At 39.9% G+C, this 20,847-nt stretch overlaps 2 protein-coding genes across 2 annotated transcripts in view; one reads left to right on the top strand and one right to left on the bottom strand.

Moving 5' to 3' along the window:
- The window catches only part of MED12L (mediator complex subunit 12L), a 442,361-nt gene that overhangs the window by 152,203 nt on the left and 269,311 nt on the right, over positions 1-20,847 (bottom strand). The gene's annotated exons all lie outside the window — the stretch shown is intronic.
- On the top strand, positions 4,709-14,187 carry P2RY13 (purinergic receptor P2Y13). The gene is made up of 2 exons (XM_063442537.1): positions 4,709-4,746; positions 12,041-14,187. Exon 2 carries the CDS (start codon positions 12,043-12,045, stop codon positions 13,015-13,017), a length of 975 nt encoding a protein of 324 aa, XP_063298607.1. The 5' UTR covers positions 4,709-4,746; positions 12,041-12,042; the 3' UTR covers positions 13,018-14,187.

The raw sequence follows: 20,847 nt of genomic DNA, 5'->3' as shown, positions 1-20,847 counted from the left end.
AGGTTTCTATCTTCACTTTTAACTGCACAGTGTGTAAAAACGGAAAGGGGTGTGCTTCTGCCTTTACCATCTACAATGACATCTCCCAGTAACTGGCCACAGCGAATCAGCTAACCTTGTCTGGTCCTGTACACAAGGGTCTAATAGCAAAGGAGATATGCAATCAGGAACATTCGCTATAACCAACCATGTATAATGTGATTCCAAAGATTTGACTATGTTCTCTAATTTAATTTGTAACAATATTTCATGCCTATCCCGGGGTAGGAATGGGAAGGGTGACTAGCGTATGTTGATTGGAAGCTGTTGGAGATGCTCTAAAATGTCTACTGGCACGGTACTGCTGGAGTGAGACAGGAATGTGCAGGTCCTTAGCTTATTCTGTGAGTTTATGTTTTGTTTGTTAACCCCCAATTTAGCTCTAAACTGAGTTACTGGGATATTTCTTAGAACATTGCAGTATCTAAGGCTTAGCAGGCTGCAAGATTATGATGAGGATATATGGTGTACTCTGGAGGAGATTATAAATGGCTGCACTGCTTTATGAAATAGTGGTCAGGACCAGGGCCGGATTAACATAGGGGCTGATGGAGCTGCAGCTCCAGGCCCAGGCCCATGGAATAGGCCCATTGAAAAAAAAAAAAGAAAAAAAAAATTTTTTATTTTTTTTTTTACATTTTTTTTTTTTTTTTTACACACACACACTACTCTTAGGTTTGCCACCTGACTGGTATTTTACTGACACAGACGGTATTTGAGGCTGCCTGGCCGTGCCGGTATTGCAGTAATACTGGTAACACAAATGCAGGTATTTTTCTGAGAATAAGTGGAGATTACTCTGCAATACCAGCACCGGCCAGTAGGGGTCACTGTGTGTGGAGAGAGGCAGGGATAGGAATTTACAGCATATCCCCATAGACATATAATACCTAGTCGCCGCATTGACCTCGGGGGGCCATGAAATGCGGGCGCCATTTTGGGCCGGTCACCCAGTGTGGTATTATATGTCTATATATTAGGACTTCTGTCCCTAATTTTATTAATTTACTTTGCCTTAGTGACAAATCTCACTTTAGTAAATAGTGATGTGATTGTTTGATTTCTCCTATTCTCTTTATGCTATCTCCATGCGGACTTCAAAGTGCAAAAGACAGAGCTCACAATAATAAAGAGTTGTAGATATCTACATTTTATTTTGCACTGTTCCAAAATCCATATTAGTTAAAAATAGGTGAAAAGTAAATACATTACAAATCAGGCAAAGATCCAGTCCCAGTTTAAAACATGTATATTAAGATGATAGATTGTGGGGTTAGTTCACTAAACTTTTAATTTTAGCAAACCTAAATCCAAATGCAACGTATAGTTTCAATCTGGAAATTCAAATTATTTCAATGTATTGAGTAAACTTAGTCAATAACGTAAATAACCACAGAGGTCTTAAAGCAGCAAATGTCAGTTAATTGTATTTAATATCCCAGGATTAAACATCATGCTACTGGATCTATACACCCTCCAGGTGGATTTTAAGACTAACCATGTTTACTTTGAGGACCTTGCTCTGCAGATCATAGACATATATATTCTATATATGTCTATGCTGCAGATCACACTGTGACCGATCCAAGATGGGGGCCCAGCGGCTCATCAGCGCCAATAGGAAGTAGCAGTCAATACGGCGTCTAGTATTTTATGTCTATGCATATCCCTGCCTCTCTGTACTACTCCCTGATCCGTGGGGACCAGCAACACAGCACAGAGTCCAGACAGCAGCTCTACAGCTCAGATAAGTGAGGGATGGGGGGGAAAGGCAGCAGGGACACATGGGGACACTGAGACACTAGGGGACACATGTGGACACTGAGACACATGTGGACACTGAGACACTAGGGAACATATGGGGACACTGAGACACTAGGAGACACATGGGGACACAGACACTAGGACACATGGGGACACAGACACTGGGAGACCTGGGAACACTGAGACACTTGGGGACACTGAGACACATGGGGATGCTGAGACACATGGGGACGCTGTTTCTCCCAGTGTCCCCCATCCAGTGTCTCAGTGTCCCCAAGTCTCCCAGTGTCTGTGTCCCATGTCTCTGTGTGCCTAGTGTCACCATGTCTAAGTCCACAACTGTCCCCATGTCTCCCAGTGTCCCCAAGTGTCTGTGTCCCAGCCAGTGTCCCATAGTCTCCCAGTGTCCCATAGTCTCCCAGTGTCCCATAGTCTCCCAGTGTCTGTGTTCCCATGTCTCTGTGTCCCGAGTGTCTTAGTGTCCCCAAATGTTTCAATGTCCCCATGTCTCCCAGTGTCTGTGTCCCTAGTGTCTGTGTCCCCATTTCTCCCAGTTTCCTTAAATGTCTGTGTCCCCATGTCTCCCAGTGTCCCCGGGTCTCTCAGTGTCCCCGGGTCTCTCAGTGTCCCCAGGTCTCTCAGTGTCCCCAGGTCCCAGTGTCCCCAGGTCTCTCAGTGTCCTAGTGACATGGGGACCCACTGAGAAACTGGGAGAAATTGGGACACTGAGACACTGGGAGACTAGGGGACTGGGCGACATGGGGACACTGACACTGTGATACATAGGGACACTGAGAGACTTGCGAGACTGAGACACTGGGAGCAATCCATCTATACAGCAGAATCAAACTGTGAGTAGTTTGTTGGTGATTTTACAGAATTTTCTCTGATGTCACTCCTTGTGATTATACAAAGTATTAAGGCTGGTATTTTGTTCCAAGAAAGGTGGCAACCTTAACTACTCTTCACATACTCTTGCTTAAGGTAGCACTATAGGGTCAGGAACGCAATCATGTATTTCTGACCCAATTATGTTAAAACCACCACCCTGCCCCCTTCTTGCCTCCCTAAGTATAGTAAAATATAACTTGTATTCAAGTCTGCAGCTGCTAGCTCTGCCTCTGAACTGACTGTCTGCTGACATCATCAGAAGTGGTGGTCTGAGCAAATTACAATACTTCCCCATAGGATTGGGTGAGACTGTCAACTAGGCAGATCAGGGGCAGAGCCCGCACAAGTCATAGCCCTGGCCAATCAGCATCTCCACATAAAGATAAATTTAATCAATGCATCTCTATGAGGAAAGTTCAGTGTCTGCATGCCGAGGATGGAGACACTGAATGGCAGTGCTGCACACTAGGCAGTACTGCCCCAGGAAGCACCTCTAGCAGCCATCTAAGGAGTGGCCAGTGGAGTTATTTTCTCTGAAAAGACAGTGTTTACTGCAAAAGGCCTGAATGGAATGATTCTACTAACCAGAACAAATACAATAAGCTGTAGTTGTTCTGGTGACTATAGTGTCCCTTTAAGTTTGGAAGCTTAAGAGGGATGTGTGGGAACAAAACTTGTGTGGACTGGCTGACAATACAATTAGTTTAGGTAATGCAGACATTGGTCTCTCTAACACTGTGGCATGTCCCCATTCATCTACACTCACTACATATACCTTTTATCTGTCTCAGACTATATACCAGGAACTTCTGCCTGCTAGTAAGAAGGTAAGGAGACAAGTGGACCAGCGAGTGCTAGGGGACAGTCCTTAGAAAGCATTGAGTGAGCGCATCATTAGACGCATTTATGTTAAGCTCAGGGTGCTGCCTGCATAGTATGCCCTTAGTTGGACAGCCTGCATGATTGGCGGGCAGCCTGACATGCATTCATGTCAGGCTGTCCTTCAAATTCTTTGGACAGACATGCCCCCTTTTTGGGCATGTCCTCGCCTTTTGGCAGGTCTGGTCACGTGATTCGCACCAGTGGCCACCCTTTTACCCTGCCCATTGACTGCCTGCTTCACTGGACACTGCTGTTAAGGGTTATGGATTTAATTGAAAGATGAAAGATATAAATTAGAGAGAGATTAGCATAGAGTATGTGTTTTCTTATAGCTGCATCCTATGAGTTTCCCTCCAGCACCATCTCCATCAGATACACGACGCTTGGGAGGTATGATTGTTTTAATGTTTTTGGTCAATAAGATTCCGTAATTAGGCCCATCATAATTGTCAGCACCAGGCCCAGTGTGCTCTTAATCCGGCCCTGGTCAGGACATTCCTGGGTGGGTGTCAGTGGCAATAGAGTTGAGAGTTTTAGGCACGTCAAGATCCCTGTACGCAGGGATAAATGATAGTTGAAAGACAAAATATGGTCCAGACAATCAAGGTTCACAGAATAAGTAGATTTATTGGGAGAGTGTACAGCTGATTGATATTTGAACCTTGAATGCTGGGACAATCTTTTGTCTATGGTTTCAGGTTCGGCCTACCTCAAGTCCTGTTGCACCATGGTTACCAAAGGAGTGCGGTGTCCCTCTGTTTCATCTGCATGGATAAATTATGTCACACTATGGGACCCCAGCAGTCTCCATCTGTCTAAACCACTGTGTGTAGGACCATCCAAACAGAGATCTGTGAGCTTTGTGCAATAAAGGCCACTGGTAAAAAGGTTGCTAGATATCTCATGATAAATGCACAATAAAGACATTCACTCAGTATGCAGTCAATTAGATTATACACACAAGATAAAACGGTTATCGTAGCTATAGACATTTTAATAATGCTAGACTTTACTAAAGGGAGAAAAAAGGAAGTTTCTTCAGAAAGGAGAAGTTTAATACTTTGCAATATAGTTACCCAAAAGGAAGCAAAAATACTAATCAGAAAGTCTCATATCTAGAGAAAATATCGGAACACAGATACCATCAGTGCTGCAGGCTCCGAATAAAAGGTGGGTTTCATAATAAGCATGAACGTCAATCACTAGGAGAGAATGTGCTTTGATGTCTAAAACTATTTTCTTTAAAGCCTAACTTACAATTGTTACACAGTGACATGTTCTTTTAATACATAGAGTGTTTCCTATTAATGTCCTATCTGACGACTAATCAGTAGGTGTTGAGCACTGACCACCTCACTCTGGAGAGTCATGTTGTGGGCACATGAGCATCCCTTGCTTATCCTTCAGTGAATGAGGCTTGTTTTCATATCAGTTCTAAATAGGAGATCTAAATAAGGTATTTTGCTCCTGTTTTGTATTTTTCTCCTCATATTTCTGCCTTAGTTGCTAAGGCAGAAATATGCCGTATTTATAGCCTTTTTGTTATGGCTACTTTTTTTTTTTTGAGACTCAAGCCATTGAATGTCACTGTACTTTGATCATGTTTACAGCATTATTCAAACTGAATTTCAAATTTAAGGCCAAATAATCGAAATGGAATCATAGCGGACTTAGAGATTGTTTTCAAGTTTTGCTATCTTGGGCTTACATTTGAAATTATTTTTTAATTCTCAATGTTCGTGAATAACACTGTTAGCACATTGGTGTTGCATGATTGCATAACTTTCCATCTTCACTGATCAGTACCCGATGTCAGGACAGGTCAATATTTAACCTGCATTGCTCATGGAATTGCTGCACTGAAACTATCAATTTACTCTGAAATTCTGACAATTACAATTCTTACTTTGGTGAATAACCTTACTAGTACTATAGTAACAGGCATTAAATGAAATTGAATCATGCATTCAACATGTCTAACCGAAAAGTTAGAAGTTTCAGATTATACAAAGCAAGAGTTATTAATAAAATGCCTCATTAAAGGGACACTATAGGCACCCAGGAGCACTTCAGCTCATTGGAGTGGTCTGAGTGCACTGTCCCTAGTGTACTTTCAGCATTCCAGAGAAACTGCAATGTTTACACTGCAGGAAACAGTCTGCCTCCAATGGCTACTAGACAGCCACTGGAGGCACTTCCTGACTTTTGCTCCGGTAACTGACGCTGGACGTCCTCACGCTCTGCATGAGATACCCAGCATCAGTTATTTGCCCATAGGAAAGCACTGATTCAATTATTTTTCTATAGGGAGGCTAATATGCGCGGATTAGCGCACGCTCCTCAAGGGGCGTTGGAGGTGGCGGAGTCATTTTTAACCCTTTAGTTTCTGCAGCAAGGGGTTTCATTAAAAATTTGGAGGATTTTTTGTTGTTGTTGTTGTATTTGGTTGTTTTTTTTTTTTTGGTTTTTTTTTTGGGGGGGGGGGGGGGGAGTTGGATTAAACATGTAATGAAAAGTCAGACTTTAAACACAATTACAGGAATTGTGCAATCTTCAGAACAGCTTTCCTCCAGTGCTGTAAAAGATAAGGTGAAGGAACAGAAATATAGAGGTTTCATTTTACCAGAAGGATACATATCCTTTGGGCACTACAATGTCCTTTGACATAGCCATACAAGTAGTGCTTATGGTATATAATAGCATACCCTGGTGTAGCCTCCACATTTCTATTTTCATTTGATATTTAGTATATAGGTTAATTGTAATGCTTCCTTTGGATTATGACGTTGTTTATTGTAAAGAGAATAATGTCCGAAGAGAAAAATTAGCAAAATCTAATGACTAGTGGGATTATTCGCTAAAGTTCGAATGGCCCTATACTAAATGGGGCAAAACCATGTGACTGCATACAGGCCCATTTGGACTGCAAAATCCAGACATTGTTCGTGGTATGCATGCTATTTGGTCTGGATGTTACTGTATTAGGGGGCATAGGGAGGTTTGAAACCTCCATTATTGTGATATGTTGCTTTTATCAATTCCCACAGACATTTTTAATTATTTATTTCAACTTTTTTTTCCTAATGTGTCGGCAGGCTAGCAAGTACTGGCCAGCCACCACATGATTAACCATCAAACTGCCAAGTGTTATTTAATTAGCACTGACAGCAGGCTGGATCTGGATCTCTAATATTATTCAAAGCTGTGCTTTACAAATCTCACAAATCCAATACTTTGTATAGGACTCGGATGTAAAAGACATGGATTTTAATCTGGACACTGAATGCATCTGGGTAATTTGCTTGGGCCAACTGAATACTGGCCGTATTTGGCTTTAGTATACAATTCAGCTGTAGAGATTTGGTTAATTCCGATAGCATTGCGCTGAAAAGCGCTTTGAGTCCCACTGGGACAAAGGCGCTATATATATACAAATTATTATTATAGCATGTATGAGAACTGAGGTCAGAATCAGGTCATTTTCAGCAGATTTTGTTGGGAATAACCCTGTACATCTGTGCACTTCTCTTGAAAGTACCAAGGTGCTAACAATAAACAAATACTTAAAATTTTAGGGACTTTTGAAAGACTGTGTGGCACATACACAAGAAAACAGTAGTATTAGATTCCTATAAAGCCTGGCTGTAATTATAATGTAACCCTACAATCAGCCAGATCAGGTAAATCTCATTGCAATGCAATTTGCCTACTCTCTTATCATCCCTACCATACCACAACTCAATAACAGAAATGCCTAATCCAATTCAATGACCCCTTTCTCCCCAGCAGTTCCTTTTACATCCTATACAATCAATCCATTGATTCGTATTAGTCCCAGTTCTTCAACATTAATCTTTCTAACTTCACAACACCCAATATTGATATGGCATCACTCTAATTCAGCATCCACAATCTCCAATTTGACCTCTTACCTGGGCCCTGACGAATGTCACGCCACCCCTTCTCTCTGCAGATAGGAGAGCTGGAAGCTCCCAATTAGCTTTCCTAAGATACCTCATTGGCTGAACCACCAGGCTTACAGCTTAACTTAGAGAGCTATAGTGGGTAAAGGGCGATATATAGGTCTATGGTGGATGAAGGGAGCAGCACCTGGTAGATGCCAGGTAAGAAGTCAAACCATTCTAAAATGGCTGGACTACTTACATTGTGGGGGAGGTGCCAGGACACTCCTGGCACACAGTAGTGGTTATGGTGTTTTGTGTTTCATATCTGCCCTCAAGTTTTCACTTGCTTTTTTCACTTGAACTGTCTTCCTCCAATGCTAGATATGCTAGATATGTCTAATTAGAGAATAGCTAATTGTGGATAATGAAGGCAGCAGTACAGTTCTAACCCTATTTACCATTCTACCTTATGTCAATGATGCCTGGGCTTTTCAGAATTGCAAAAAAAAAAAAAAGAAGAAAGGAGAAGAACGTTTAGACAAATTGTCCCATTGTCATAAAAGCACATTTATCTGTGTATTTAATATTCACACATATATGCTTTATGTCTATCTCATCTTGTATTTGGATTAAAGGATACTTCTGTCATGCCACTTTCTTCTCTGCAGCAATTTATTTATCTAGTGATATATCTATACAGAAGTCACCCTTATATTAAAGTGAACCTGTAATCAATTTTTGTACACTTTGTCATATTCCCCTTGCTATTTGAAGTCCAATTTATATATTTTTTTACCCATGTCGCATCTCTGAGTTTTCACAATACTTACCTACTTTCTACCCGATCCAACAGTCCTATCATCCCGCTTTTATGAGCAGCAACTTCCTTTGGCCTCAATTATTATTTTTATTATTATGTTGTTATTAATATAGCGCCATCAAATTCCGCAGCGCTTTACAATGGGTGGACGAACAGACATGTAGTTGTAACCAGACAAGTTGGACACACAGGAACAGGGGGGTTGAGGGCCCTGCTCAATGAGCTTACATGCTAGAGGGAGTGGGGTAAAGTGACACAAAAAGGTAAGGATAGTATTGGACTAATGACAGTTGCAGAAGAGGAATCAGTTGGGAGCTATTAACAATTTAATTGATACGCTTTTATGAAGAAGTGGGTTTTTAACGATTGTTTGAAGGAGTGGAGACTGGGTGAGCATCTAACGGAGGAGGGAAGTGAGTTCCACAGGAACGGTGCAGCCCTTGAGAAATCTTGAAGGTGAGCATCAGAGGTGGGAGTACGGACAGAAGATAGACGTAAGTCTTCAGCAGAGCGTAAGGGCCTAGACGGGACATACTTGTGTATAAGGGAGGATAGATAGGTGGGAGCAGCATTATGTAGAGATTTGAAAGCAAGAACCAGAATTTTAAATTGAGCTCTATATTTTATAGGAAGCCAATGTAGGGACTGACAGAAGGGTGAGGCATGTGAGGTGCGGGCAGACAGGAAGATGAGCCTCGCCGCCGCATTCATTATGGACTGTAACGGCGCAAGTTGGGAGAATGTAAGACCACTGAGAAGCGGAGTACAGTAGTCAAGGCGAGAAAGGACAGTGGAATGGACCAACACCGTAGTCGCATCTGGCATTGAGTAGGGGCGGATGCGCGCAATGTTTTTGAGATGGAAATGACAGGATTTGGCAATAGATTGAACATCAGGCTTGAAGGAGAGGTCGGAGTCAAAGAGAACACCTAGGCAGCGAGCCTGCGTGGTGGAGCTGATGGTAGCACCGTTGACTTGGAGGGAGACAGACACAGGAGTAACAACACTTGAGGGAGGAAAGACCAGAGTTTCAGTTTTGGTCAAGTGTAGTTTAAGGAAGTGGGTAGCCATCCAGTTAGAAATAGCAGAGAGGCAGTCAGAGACACTAGTCAAGAGGGACAGGGAGAGATCAGGAGAGGATAGGTAGATTTGCGTGTCATCTGCATAGAAATGATATTAAAAACCAAAGTAGCTAATGAGTTTACCAAGGGAGGCAGTATAGATGGAGAACAGTAGGGGACAAAGGACTAAACCTTGGGGGACACCAACAGAGAGGAGTTGGGGAGAAGAAGCAGAGCCAGAGAAAGAAACACTGAAAGAGCGCTGGGAGAGGTAGGAGGAGCACAAGGAGAGAGCAATATCTTGTAGACCGATATTGTGGAGGATGAGAAGAAGCTATTGTTTACTATTTTATATATACAATTTACTATTGTTAGATACATTTTCCAAATGATTTCATATTTTTGGATACACTTTTAAAATGATTTAATATTATGAAAAATATTTTAAAAATGTAATATTTTGATATTTTATATATTGATATTTTTTATATATGATATACCGGTATGTTTTCATATTTTACTTTGTTGAAAAAATTAGTTTAAAAAGTTTACACCAAAACTGCTTCATTAAAGCTAAAGTAGTTTTGTCGCCTATAGAGTCCCTTAAAATCATTTGGAAAGCTTATCCAACAATATTGGCTTTTTTCCACACCTGGGACAGTTACTGTAACGATGCAGCTGCGCTGGCATATGTCAGCACATCCCCCTACTGAACAAGGACAGTCAGAGTGATAATGCGCTGAAAACACATGCTGAATATGCAATGTTAAAGCCTGGCATTACGGAACTCGGGAGGTGATTGCTAATGCAGACAGACATCGGCATAAGGGTTATGCCGATGGTCTGTCTGCTGAGAGAGGGGGCGGGGGGGGGGGGGAATAAGCAAGTAACCACTAAAACCATTCCGCTAGCACCTCAGTATAACCTAGCACAGATGTGTTTAGAAACTAAGCAGCCCTTTTTAACAGGAACTCAATGCACAAAAACTGCTACTCGCCAGTAATTTTATCTAAGACAAATTGTCTAAAGTTGGCTGATACATGCCAGACAATAATCTTAATATTCACACATTAACCGAGAGAGTGTGGAGGGAGAGATATCGAGTTGAGAAATAAGTGACTTCAAATAGCCATGCTAGCCTTTTTAGTGCTGATTGGCTGCACCTTCGAACACGACTCATTAAAATATGTGTTACTTCGATTTACATATATTTTTTGTATTATTTTTATACCTGTTTATATATACATGGTTAGTTAAAATAAGCAGTTGTAGAGCTCTTGCATTCCACAAATCCATGTATAATGAATGGGTTCCACAAAAGAGGAGACCAAGTCCACGTCTGTTTAATAATGAGGGGGTACTGCCAATGGCTAACCCTAAAAGGAACTAAGAGGTAAACTGCAGCAAAGAATCCTTGGAAAAATGTATTTCATATTTTCTCTCCAAGCATCTCAAACATTTACAATCCCTCCTCCAAATATGGAATGAGGGAGAAGTTGGGAAAGCAGCACCCTCATGCATTCTAGGTGTCTTTTGGTCCCTACGTTACTAGCTCACATTAAAGGTCACTTAAATTATAAGGTAAGAAGAGGACCAAGGCACAATGACATGGGGGGATTTTATTTTGCATATTAAAGGGATACTATAGTCACTAAAACAACTTCATGAATCAGTTTTTGTGTATAGATCATGCATCTGACGTTTCACTGCTCAATTCTCTGCCATTTAGGAGTTTAATCATTTGTGTTTCTGTTTATACAGCCCCAGCCACAACTCCCTGGCTGTGACTCACACAGCCAGCATGACAAAAATTGTTTCATTTTCAATCAGATGTTAACTTGCTTTGGAAGTTTTTATCTCTTACTCTGCAGGGTCTAACAAGTCATTAACATTGTAGGAGATAAGAAATTCTGAATTAATAAGAATTTGCAATAAAGTGTAAACATTAGATCTTACTTTTCAGGTGTGTTTAGGAAGGCTGTGTAAGTCACATGCAGGGAAGTATGGCTAGAACTGCATAAACAAAGTAACTTAACTCCATACCAAGCAGAGAATTGAGCAGTGAGATTGAATGATGATGAATCATGATCTATACACCAAAACTGCTTGGGTTGTTTTGGTGCGTATAGTGTCCCTTTAAACTAGGTGCTTTCTAGTTAGTACTGACTGCCTCCTCTAAACTATATACTACTACTATATATATATATCCCTTATACAAAGTCACAATATACAAGGCTGGTGGCACATGTTATAAACACCATAATGCCTAAATTATACATAGGAATAATTACATTCCTAATGTAATTATTAAAAAAATGTATTTATATTGTAGAGTTAACAAATAGCACTAATAAAATATATATATTTTTAAAAATGTGTCTCTTAATTAACACATTTGTTGGCAGAAAAGAAACAGAATTGTATTCGCTAATGTTGGTTTTCAACATTACAACTTGAAAACCAACATTACAACTTTACAACTGCCATTTACAACATAGACTGTCTGAAAAGTTACTCTACAGACGCCAATTTATATATTTCTTTTTCTTTTTAATAGGCACAGGGCACTTCTACTTCATCCTCAAATATACATCACATTAAGCAACAAATAAAATGAAAAATATCAATACACATAATTATTTGATAATATGCATTTAATTTTCATTTTGTTGTTACAGCTATGAATAATACTACAGGGTCACTAACTCCCAAACATTGTGTACGAGACACCAGGATCATAGAAGTTGTGTTTCCAGTTCTATACACCATTATATTCTTGCTTGGAATAATTCTGAATAGTATATCCCTTTGGATTTTCTGCTACGTTCCCAGCAACACAGTTTTCATTATTTATCTGAAGAACACATTGGCCGCGGACTTCATCATGACGTTGACGTTACCATTTAAGATTCTTACAGATTCTGGGCTTGTATCGTGGAAACTAAAAATGTTTGTTTGTCGTTTCTCAGCAGTGATATTTTATGAAACTATGTATATCAACATCATACTTCTTGGACTTATAGGACTTGACCGTTTTCTAAAGATCATTAGACCACTAGGTAGAACATGGATGGATAAAACCTCTGTAGCCAAGCGAATCTCCATAGCAGTGTGGCTTATTATGTTTGGACTCTCACTTCCAAACATGATCCTCTCAAATGAGAAGGCAACACCACAAAATGTTAGGAAATGTGCTAATCTGAAGAATCCATTGGGTCTCAAGTGGCACGAAGCAGTAAATTACATTTGCCAGTTTATTTTCTGGTCTGTTTTTCTCTCCATGATCATATTTTACACAATAATTACAAGGAAGGTTTACAAGTCATTTACCAAATCAAGGAGTAAGAATTGCTCTACAAAGCGAAAGACTAAAGCCAGAGTTTTTATCGTGGTGGTTGTGTTCTTCTTGTGTTTCGCACCATTTCACTTCTCACGGATTCCTTACACATTTAGTCAAACAGGGATCATAAAAGATTGCTACCTTCAAAACAAACTGTTCATTTCTAAAGAAATTACCCTATGGATAGCAACCACCAATGTATGCATGGATCCTTTAATATATGTTCTTTTGTGCAAGCCATTTAGGAAACTGATAATGTCTGTCACCAGGAATACAAGTCTGGAAACACAAATGAACATTGAATCCACTGTGTAACCTAACAACCTACTAGGCTACACAAGTGTTAATTTCCTGACCACAGCTCACTTTATGATGATAGATACAGAGGCATGCATTTTGCATCTACATATCTAACTAAAATCATTAGCAAACCCCTGGTGAATGGGTTTTCTAAAGATAGAATTATGACTTCATGAAGTTGAATATTCCACAATTTGACTTGTATAAAAAAACAGAGCTTGATTACAGTTGCCTGGGGCCTTTAGCAGGATAACCGATCATGACCCCCTCTTAGAGCCCTGGACTATTTCCTGTTAGTGCTGTTTGTAGTGTCACAGGGTTGAATGTGTGGGGTAGACTGATTGTTGTGTGTGTGTGAGAATGTGTGTAGTGTATTAGTATTGTGTGTGTGTCTGTGTAGGAGGCTGAGAGCTGTATAGGAGGAGTCTGTGTGTGTTTGTTGATTGAGTCTTGTGTTTGTGGGGTTGGATGTCCTAAGTGGTGTCTAAGTGTTGGGTGGGAAGTTTGGGTGAGGTGTTTTCCATTTTCCCCTTGCTCCTTACCTTGTTGCTGGAAGGGGGGTGTTATCTCTGGTGGTACAGTGGAGCTGTGGATGGGTATGCACCAGTATCTGGTGCAGTTCACTTTAAGAGCTCCCTTACGGTTTCAGCTGTTTCGCAATGATTTACAGAACTCTGAGCACCTTGTAAATTAGTCTGCACTCAAGGTGCAAACCACATGGCTCCCTCTATTAAGTAAAGGGGTGCGGGGCTCAGCAAAGAGACCTATCTAACTCCCTGCCAGCTCAGAGTGGGTACCCTCACATGCAGGCCTGTGTGTGCTAGGCTCTAAACAGAAGGCTATGTGGCCTAATGGGTTATCTGGCTATGCAAAAAAAAAAAACAAAACATCTGCATAATCAAAGTTTTAATGAAAGGCGTGTAATGCATTTAATTTTCCTGAACATGTTTTTAACTTATGGTCACTTTATCAAAATTAGCATATTAATAAGGGGATAATCAAAATTGACACTTCTGGACATCATTATACAGTGTCCCGAAGCAAATTGAAGATGAAATGAGATAATATCTACAGGGTTATTTACTAAATTGTGAATTTAAGGTGAATTCAAAGCACATTTTAAATGTAAGGACATTGTAGCTGAACAAAAAGCATAGCTGACTTTTTTTTTTAATTTATGCTATTTTGACCTTCAATATGAAATTCACTTTAAATTTTACCTTGAATTCTCACTTCAGTGAATAACCCTGCTAGTGTTGAAAATGGAAAACAGAATTTTTGACACAAAATGTTTATTTTCAGAATATTTCTAATTTCATAATTAAATGATTGCTAGTTGTATTTTTTTTTTGTTATTTACAATATTAAATTATATTTAAACAACATATTATAGTGTATACATAAAATTGTCATACATAAAATTGTATTCAATTTAAAATGGGTCCCTCCCTCACCTGTCAATATAACTATTTAACACAGAGTCTGTATAGATCGCTGGACTGAAAAAATGTACCCTCTTAAAGGCAGTTTTCCCACTCTCCTGAACAGGAACCACAGTGCATGCACTGTGGTTTCTAGGCACTTCAAACACTTGCTAGTAACGAGTGTGCATCCACAATGAAGTTGCCCTGTAGACTTCATAGAGGATGGTTTCCAAGCTTCTCCCCACGAAGGACAAATAAAATCTAAAAACGTTATAGTGAAATTATGAGTTATCCCCATGGTTTAAAAATAAGCATAAAAGCAACCCAGCTATCGTTGATAGGGGATGGACATTTTACCATGGCAACCCGCGGTCCCTTTCTGCCAAGGGCCCAGACATTTGTGCATTAAAGAAGTCTTTGGAAAAGCTGTAATGAGGAGAGTGAGATATTGATTGAAGTGCCAGACAAATTTCACAAAGCAGGTCTTTGGAAAAATCAATACCAGCACAGGAGCCTGAAATAGAGGATTGACAAAAAATGGACAATTGACATCTATGACATCTAAAACACAGCTAATTCTCTGCTTTTATGAAAACCAGAAAGTACTAATTTATTTGGGAAGTAAGGAGGGGTAAGGAAGTTGCTAATTGTGTTGTGCAACACCCTTTATTCCAGGGTTGGATCCAGAGCCCAAACTCTGGAAGGGCGCTGCTGGATTTTGTGACAAATTCAAAACGTGGACACATACAACCACACAAATAGAAATGGACAAGTTTACCAATATGTTTACAGTGCCAAATTGTTACACACATTTAGGCATAACGATTCTGCTATGACACTGACTCTTGCCTTACTTCCTTTCTGACAAACCCCACATTTGTTATTTCCCCTTTCCTCTGTATGGTTAACAGGCTTAACAAGCGGTAGCCCTGGCCCTTTTTTTAACACCTTGGAGAAGTCATTTTAGAAGAGTCTGAAGATCCTGCTGCCAGCCAGACATGAATTCTTCTGGCTTCTCGTGCCTTGGTGCTCGCCAATGGATAAAACATGCAGTCACAAGAGTTACTTGCGATAATTTGCAGTCTGATTTAACACAGTTCTATGTGCTAAAATGCTCTCTTTCTGTGATTGCAAATAAAAAACAACATTTTCATATAAATAGAGAACTGAGATTATTGCATAAACATATTACGATGGGGTTGTTTGAAATCCCCATGTTGTGTGGTCTCTCCCCCCCTTCCCTCTCGCAAACCTTCATGTAGCGTGGCTGAGCAGACCGCGTAGAGTATCCTCTACTCGGTCTGAGAGGAAGCTGCTCATTGTCACAGTGAGCATTTTCTGTCAGACTGCAATCCGCTCAGCCATGCTACATGAAGTGACTGGCAGGAGGGAGAACGCTTTGCAGTGTGCTTGCCTCCTTCTGGTCACCTGGCGATTGTGATCCCAGGGCTGTTGCGCTCTAGGCAGTCGTCTGTGATGCCTTTGGTTGTGCCAGTGCTGCCTGCACCCACTAAAGCCCCAAATACACAATGCACCAACTACAGCCACAATACACACTGCACCCAAAACAGCCTTTATTACCCCCTGCACCCACTAAAGTCCCTATCACTCCCTGCACCAATTACAGCCTCTATGTGTCCCCTAAACTCACTACAGCCTCTTGTGATCTCTAATTATATGATTTATTGGTGGAAATTATTAGTGACCTCCCCCCAGTTTTGACTGTGATACATTTTGGCCCCCCTGTGTACTGTTCCTATGGTCACCACTGAGGCTAATCCAAACAAGATGATTAAGAGAATGTAACCATCTTGTCTACATTGCACAAAATGTTTCCAATTCACCACAATTTCCTGTTTTTTTGTTTTTTATAAAACACTTAACCATAAACTTAGAAAAAAATCAGTGTACATAATCAGTCTTAGATATATTTGCTGAGATCATGTGTGGTAAGGCTAACTTGAATGACTGTTTTGCTTTAGAGGTATGAAACTGGTACATGCAAGGCCGGTGCAGGGACTTTTGGCTACACACGTTTCCTCCCAAAAAAATGCATCTTCACCTGTGTGTCCCTTAATTTCCCTCTGGAATTTCTTACCCTCTTTTGTGTTTCTTACCCTCTCTTATGAATGTCTTATCCCATTTAGTATTTCATATCCCTATTTTTTTCTTACACTTCCCTTTAGTATATCTTACACCTCATTTGTTTTTCCTCTATGTCTCTTACTTTATGTCTCTTACCTCCCTCTAGCCCCTTTGTGTGCCTCTTACTCACCCAGCTCCTTTGTGTGTATCTTTCTCCCCAGCCCCCTTGTGTGTATCTTTCTCCCCCCAGCTCCTTTGTGTGTCTCTTTTTCCACTTCCCCAGCCTCAATGTGGGTCTCATCTACTCCCCCAGCACCTTTGTGTTCTCTCTCCCCTTACCCATCTCCCCTTTGTACCTCTTCCCCTAGCCCTTTTTGTGTATATCCTTCTCCCTCCCCCCCCCTCTATATTTCTTTCAACCCCTTGCCCCTTTGGTGTGCCTCTTAATCCCCTTCCCAGCATCTCTGTATATGTATTATCCCCGCATCTTGTCTCTTTCCACCCCCAGCACCTCTGTGTCTCTTTGTCTCCACCCCCAGCCCCTCTAGGTGTGTCTCTCCACCCAAGCACATGTCTCTCTCTTTTGTATCTGCCTCATGCCATCCTGTGCCTGCTTACCATTTTGTGTAGCATGGCCAAGCAGACAGCAGCAGAGGAACTTCTGTAAACCTGTACCCAGACTGACAGGAAGCTGTTCGGCGCTCCCAGTGAGCACTTCGTGTCAGACTGGGTGGAGGATACAGAAGTTCCTCTATTATGGTCCGCTTCGCAACACTACAAGGAGTGACTGGCTGCATGTGGAGTGCTATGTGCTCCCCTTCTGCTGGTCAAACTGGATCTTGCGCCCCCCCCTACCCCGCGGCCAATGCACACTAAGGTGGCCACCTGTTCCCCCTTATGGTTGCGCCACACCTAGGCACATGTACCTGCTCAATGTTTAAAGGTAGACTCTAAACACATAAAGCATTTCAGCCAGCTCAAGTCTGTAGAATCAATATAAATTAGCACTTTTATAATCAAGGGCAGAAACACCTCCCTCAATGAGAAGGCTCCTCTGCTTAGGGTATATGTCCAATGAAAACATGCAGATATACATGTACGCATGTTAACATTGTATCTACTAAATAGCATCTACTAAATAGTGAGTTGTTGGTTTTTTGGGGCTATGGAGTTTTTTTAATGACTGGCACCAAACAGGGCTGGAAGTTATGGCTGTTGCTTCTTACTCCAAACTTTATTCAAAGGATGTTGTTGTAAATTAGAGAAAAGATTGACTGCAGGAAAAGCAAAATATGAGAAGCTTAACCCCTTCAGGACGGAGTCAATAGTACACGTTCTGATCAAAACAAAACGTAAACAAAAACTGGAATTTGCGCTATATGTCTGTTCACCCGTAGTTCCCCTCTTTCATATTAAATGCACCCACACTTATTATATATCATTTTGTTCAGGAGAAACAGGGCTTTCATTTCATATAAAATATTTGTATTTGAAACAATTTATTATGAATAAAATTAAAAAAAACTGTGAGAAATTTGATTTTTTTTTTTAAATTTGTAGTTCCGCCTCACATTTTAGCTGTAAATGTCATAATACTGTTAGGTTTTACGGCAACAAAATGCACATATTTGTAATCAGCGATGTCTCACGAGTACAACAGTACCCCCCATTAACAGGTTTTATGGTGTTTTGGAAAGTTACAGGGTCAAATATAGAACGTTCCATTTTCAAATTGAAATTTGCCAGATTAGTAATGTTACCTTTGAGACGGTGTGGTAGCCCAGGAATGAGAATTACCCCCATAATGGCATACCATTTGAAAAAGTAGACAACCCAAGGTATTGAACGTGGGGTATGTTTAGTTTTTTTTAGTAGCCACTTAGTCACAAACACTGGCCAAAGTTAGCGTTCATATTTGTTTTTGTGTGAAAAAAGCAAAAAACTAATATTTGGCCAGTGTTTGTGACTAAGTGGCTACTAAAAATGACTGGACATACCCCATTTGCAATACCTTGGGTTGTCTACTTTTGCAAATGGTATGCCATCATGGGGGTAATTCTTATTCCTGGGCTACCATACGGTCTCAAAGGCAACATAACTAATCTGGCAAATTTCAATGTCAAAAAAATGAAATGCAAGCCTTATATGTGACTCTCTAACTTTCCAAAACACCATAAAACCTGTACATGTGGGGTACTGTTATTCTCGGGAGATTTCACTAAACACAAATATTAGTGTTTTAAAACAGTAAAACATATTACAACAATAATATAGTCCATAAAAGTGCAGTTTGTTTGTAAAAAATGCAAAAAACGTCACTTTTACTTAAAATATCATCGTTGTAATACAATTTACCAGTTTTAAACACTAATATTTGAGTTCAGCGAAGTCTCCCGAGTAAAACAGTACCCCCTATGTACAGGTTTTATGGTGTCTTGGAGAGTTACAGGGTCTAATATAGTGCATGCAAATTAAATTCTCTGCACTTTCTCCCTGTGTTGTCAGGCATGTCAATCAAATTTTAATTAATCAAATGACATAATTATGTTAAAAAATTACTTAAATATACACGTAGAATTTTAATATATATGCATTTATAGGTATATAAATTCTACGTGTATACTAATGTAATCTTTTATGTAATTATATGTATTTATCTCTCTATATATATTTGCGGTTATTTGTATTTTATATATAGATAGATATATATAGAATGTCATTCTAAGTGTATTCTGTTTCCAGTATATATATATTAATAACAAAATACAGTTAGAATGAAATTACATATGAATATATAATTTATTTTATATTTTGTTTCAATATTTTATTTATTTATTTAATTATTTTATTTATTTATTATTGTAATTATGCGTATATATATAATATATATATGTAGATCTATTATATATATAATATATATACATATTATATATATGTAACGTCATTCTAAGTGTATTTTAATATTAATATATATACTAATATTAATATTAAAATACATTACGTATGACGTTACATATATATAATATGTATATATATTATATATATAATATATATACATATTATATATATATAAAAAGGCATTTAATTTATTTTATAACATTTTTATATTTATTTTTTTACACTACCTACCAGCAGGGGGACTGTCTAATATTTTAAACAGTCCCCCTGCTGGCAGATCCATAGCCAGCTATAGGGGGCCATGTGATCGCTCTTTGAGAGCGATCACATGGCCCCCGGGGGCCTCATTTGCCGGAGGGGGGCTGCCTGGGCTCTCAGACAGCCCCCCAGAAGAGGATCGCGGCGGAGGTGAGTACACCTCTGCCCCTGGGGCTGCAAGCCGTTACGGCGTTCTATGCCGCCGCAACGGCTTTAAAGCCCTTTAAAGCCGCGACGGCATAGAACGCCGTAACGGCGTTAAGGGGTTAAGATGAGTGAAGAACAGAGGCATACCTGGTGTAGATTTGTACACAAACACTTTCTCCATTCACTTCCTCATTATCCATACAAAATATGTGCACATGGTATTACATGATTCTGCAATACCAATTCTAGAATTGCCTAATTACAGCTGACCTATTATTGTACTGTGGTCGAACAACACAGAAGAGCTAATGTAAGGCTCTTTGGAATTTCGATCTTTCAGCTTCTTAGTAAATAGCTCCCTACTTCTTGTGGGATTGCCATAAATATACCAAAAAGGAGCTTTCTACTAAACAGCACCCTTACATATGGCAATTCTACAAGGGTACCATTTTAGAGAGGACCTTGTTTCCCCAGATAGAAACTGGTCCTTTATAACAAATATAACAATATCCAGTTTACCCTAGAGATTTGATCCTGTTGTTAAACTAGCAGTGTACTGTTATATACCTTCTGCATCTAGTTCAACAATCCTGACCAATTTACTTTTATTCACTGCCTAGACATATTTTTAATTAAACCACTGTCTGGACATCTTTATAATTAATGAAATACTTCCAAGGTTGGTAAATAAATTAACATTTATTTTACTTATTTCCTTTATTTAATTGGACATTTCAAGCACCTGTAGAAGTTATGGTACCCAGGATGAGTCAGCCCTACCCTATTGTAATTATTTTAGAATAATTTGGCTACTTGCCTGAGATTCCTTTCTATTTGTTCTCCAAGTTACACATCTCGCCCATGCAAGTGTCAACAAGCCTGCTACACAGTGAGCATCCAGTGGCAGCTTGCAGTAATAAAATAATAGCGGTAAGATGCAGGGGGAACCGGGTAAAGATCACAGGTCACTACTCTAATAAATTGAAAAGATGGGGACATCCACGATGGGGTCAACTAATTTTAAAAAATGGGA

The sequence above is a fragment of the Pelobates fuscus genome, chromosome 2, assembly GCF_036172605.1.
Source record: "Pelobates fuscus isolate aPelFus1 chromosome 2, aPelFus1.pri, whole genome shotgun sequence".
In the NCBI taxonomy this organism is placed as follows: domain Eukaryota; kingdom Metazoa; phylum Chordata; class Amphibia; order Anura; family Pelobatidae; genus Pelobates; species Pelobates fuscus.
The sequence above is the reverse complement of the archived record's forward strand: the minus strand, read 5'-3'. Positions and strand labels throughout refer to the sequence as shown.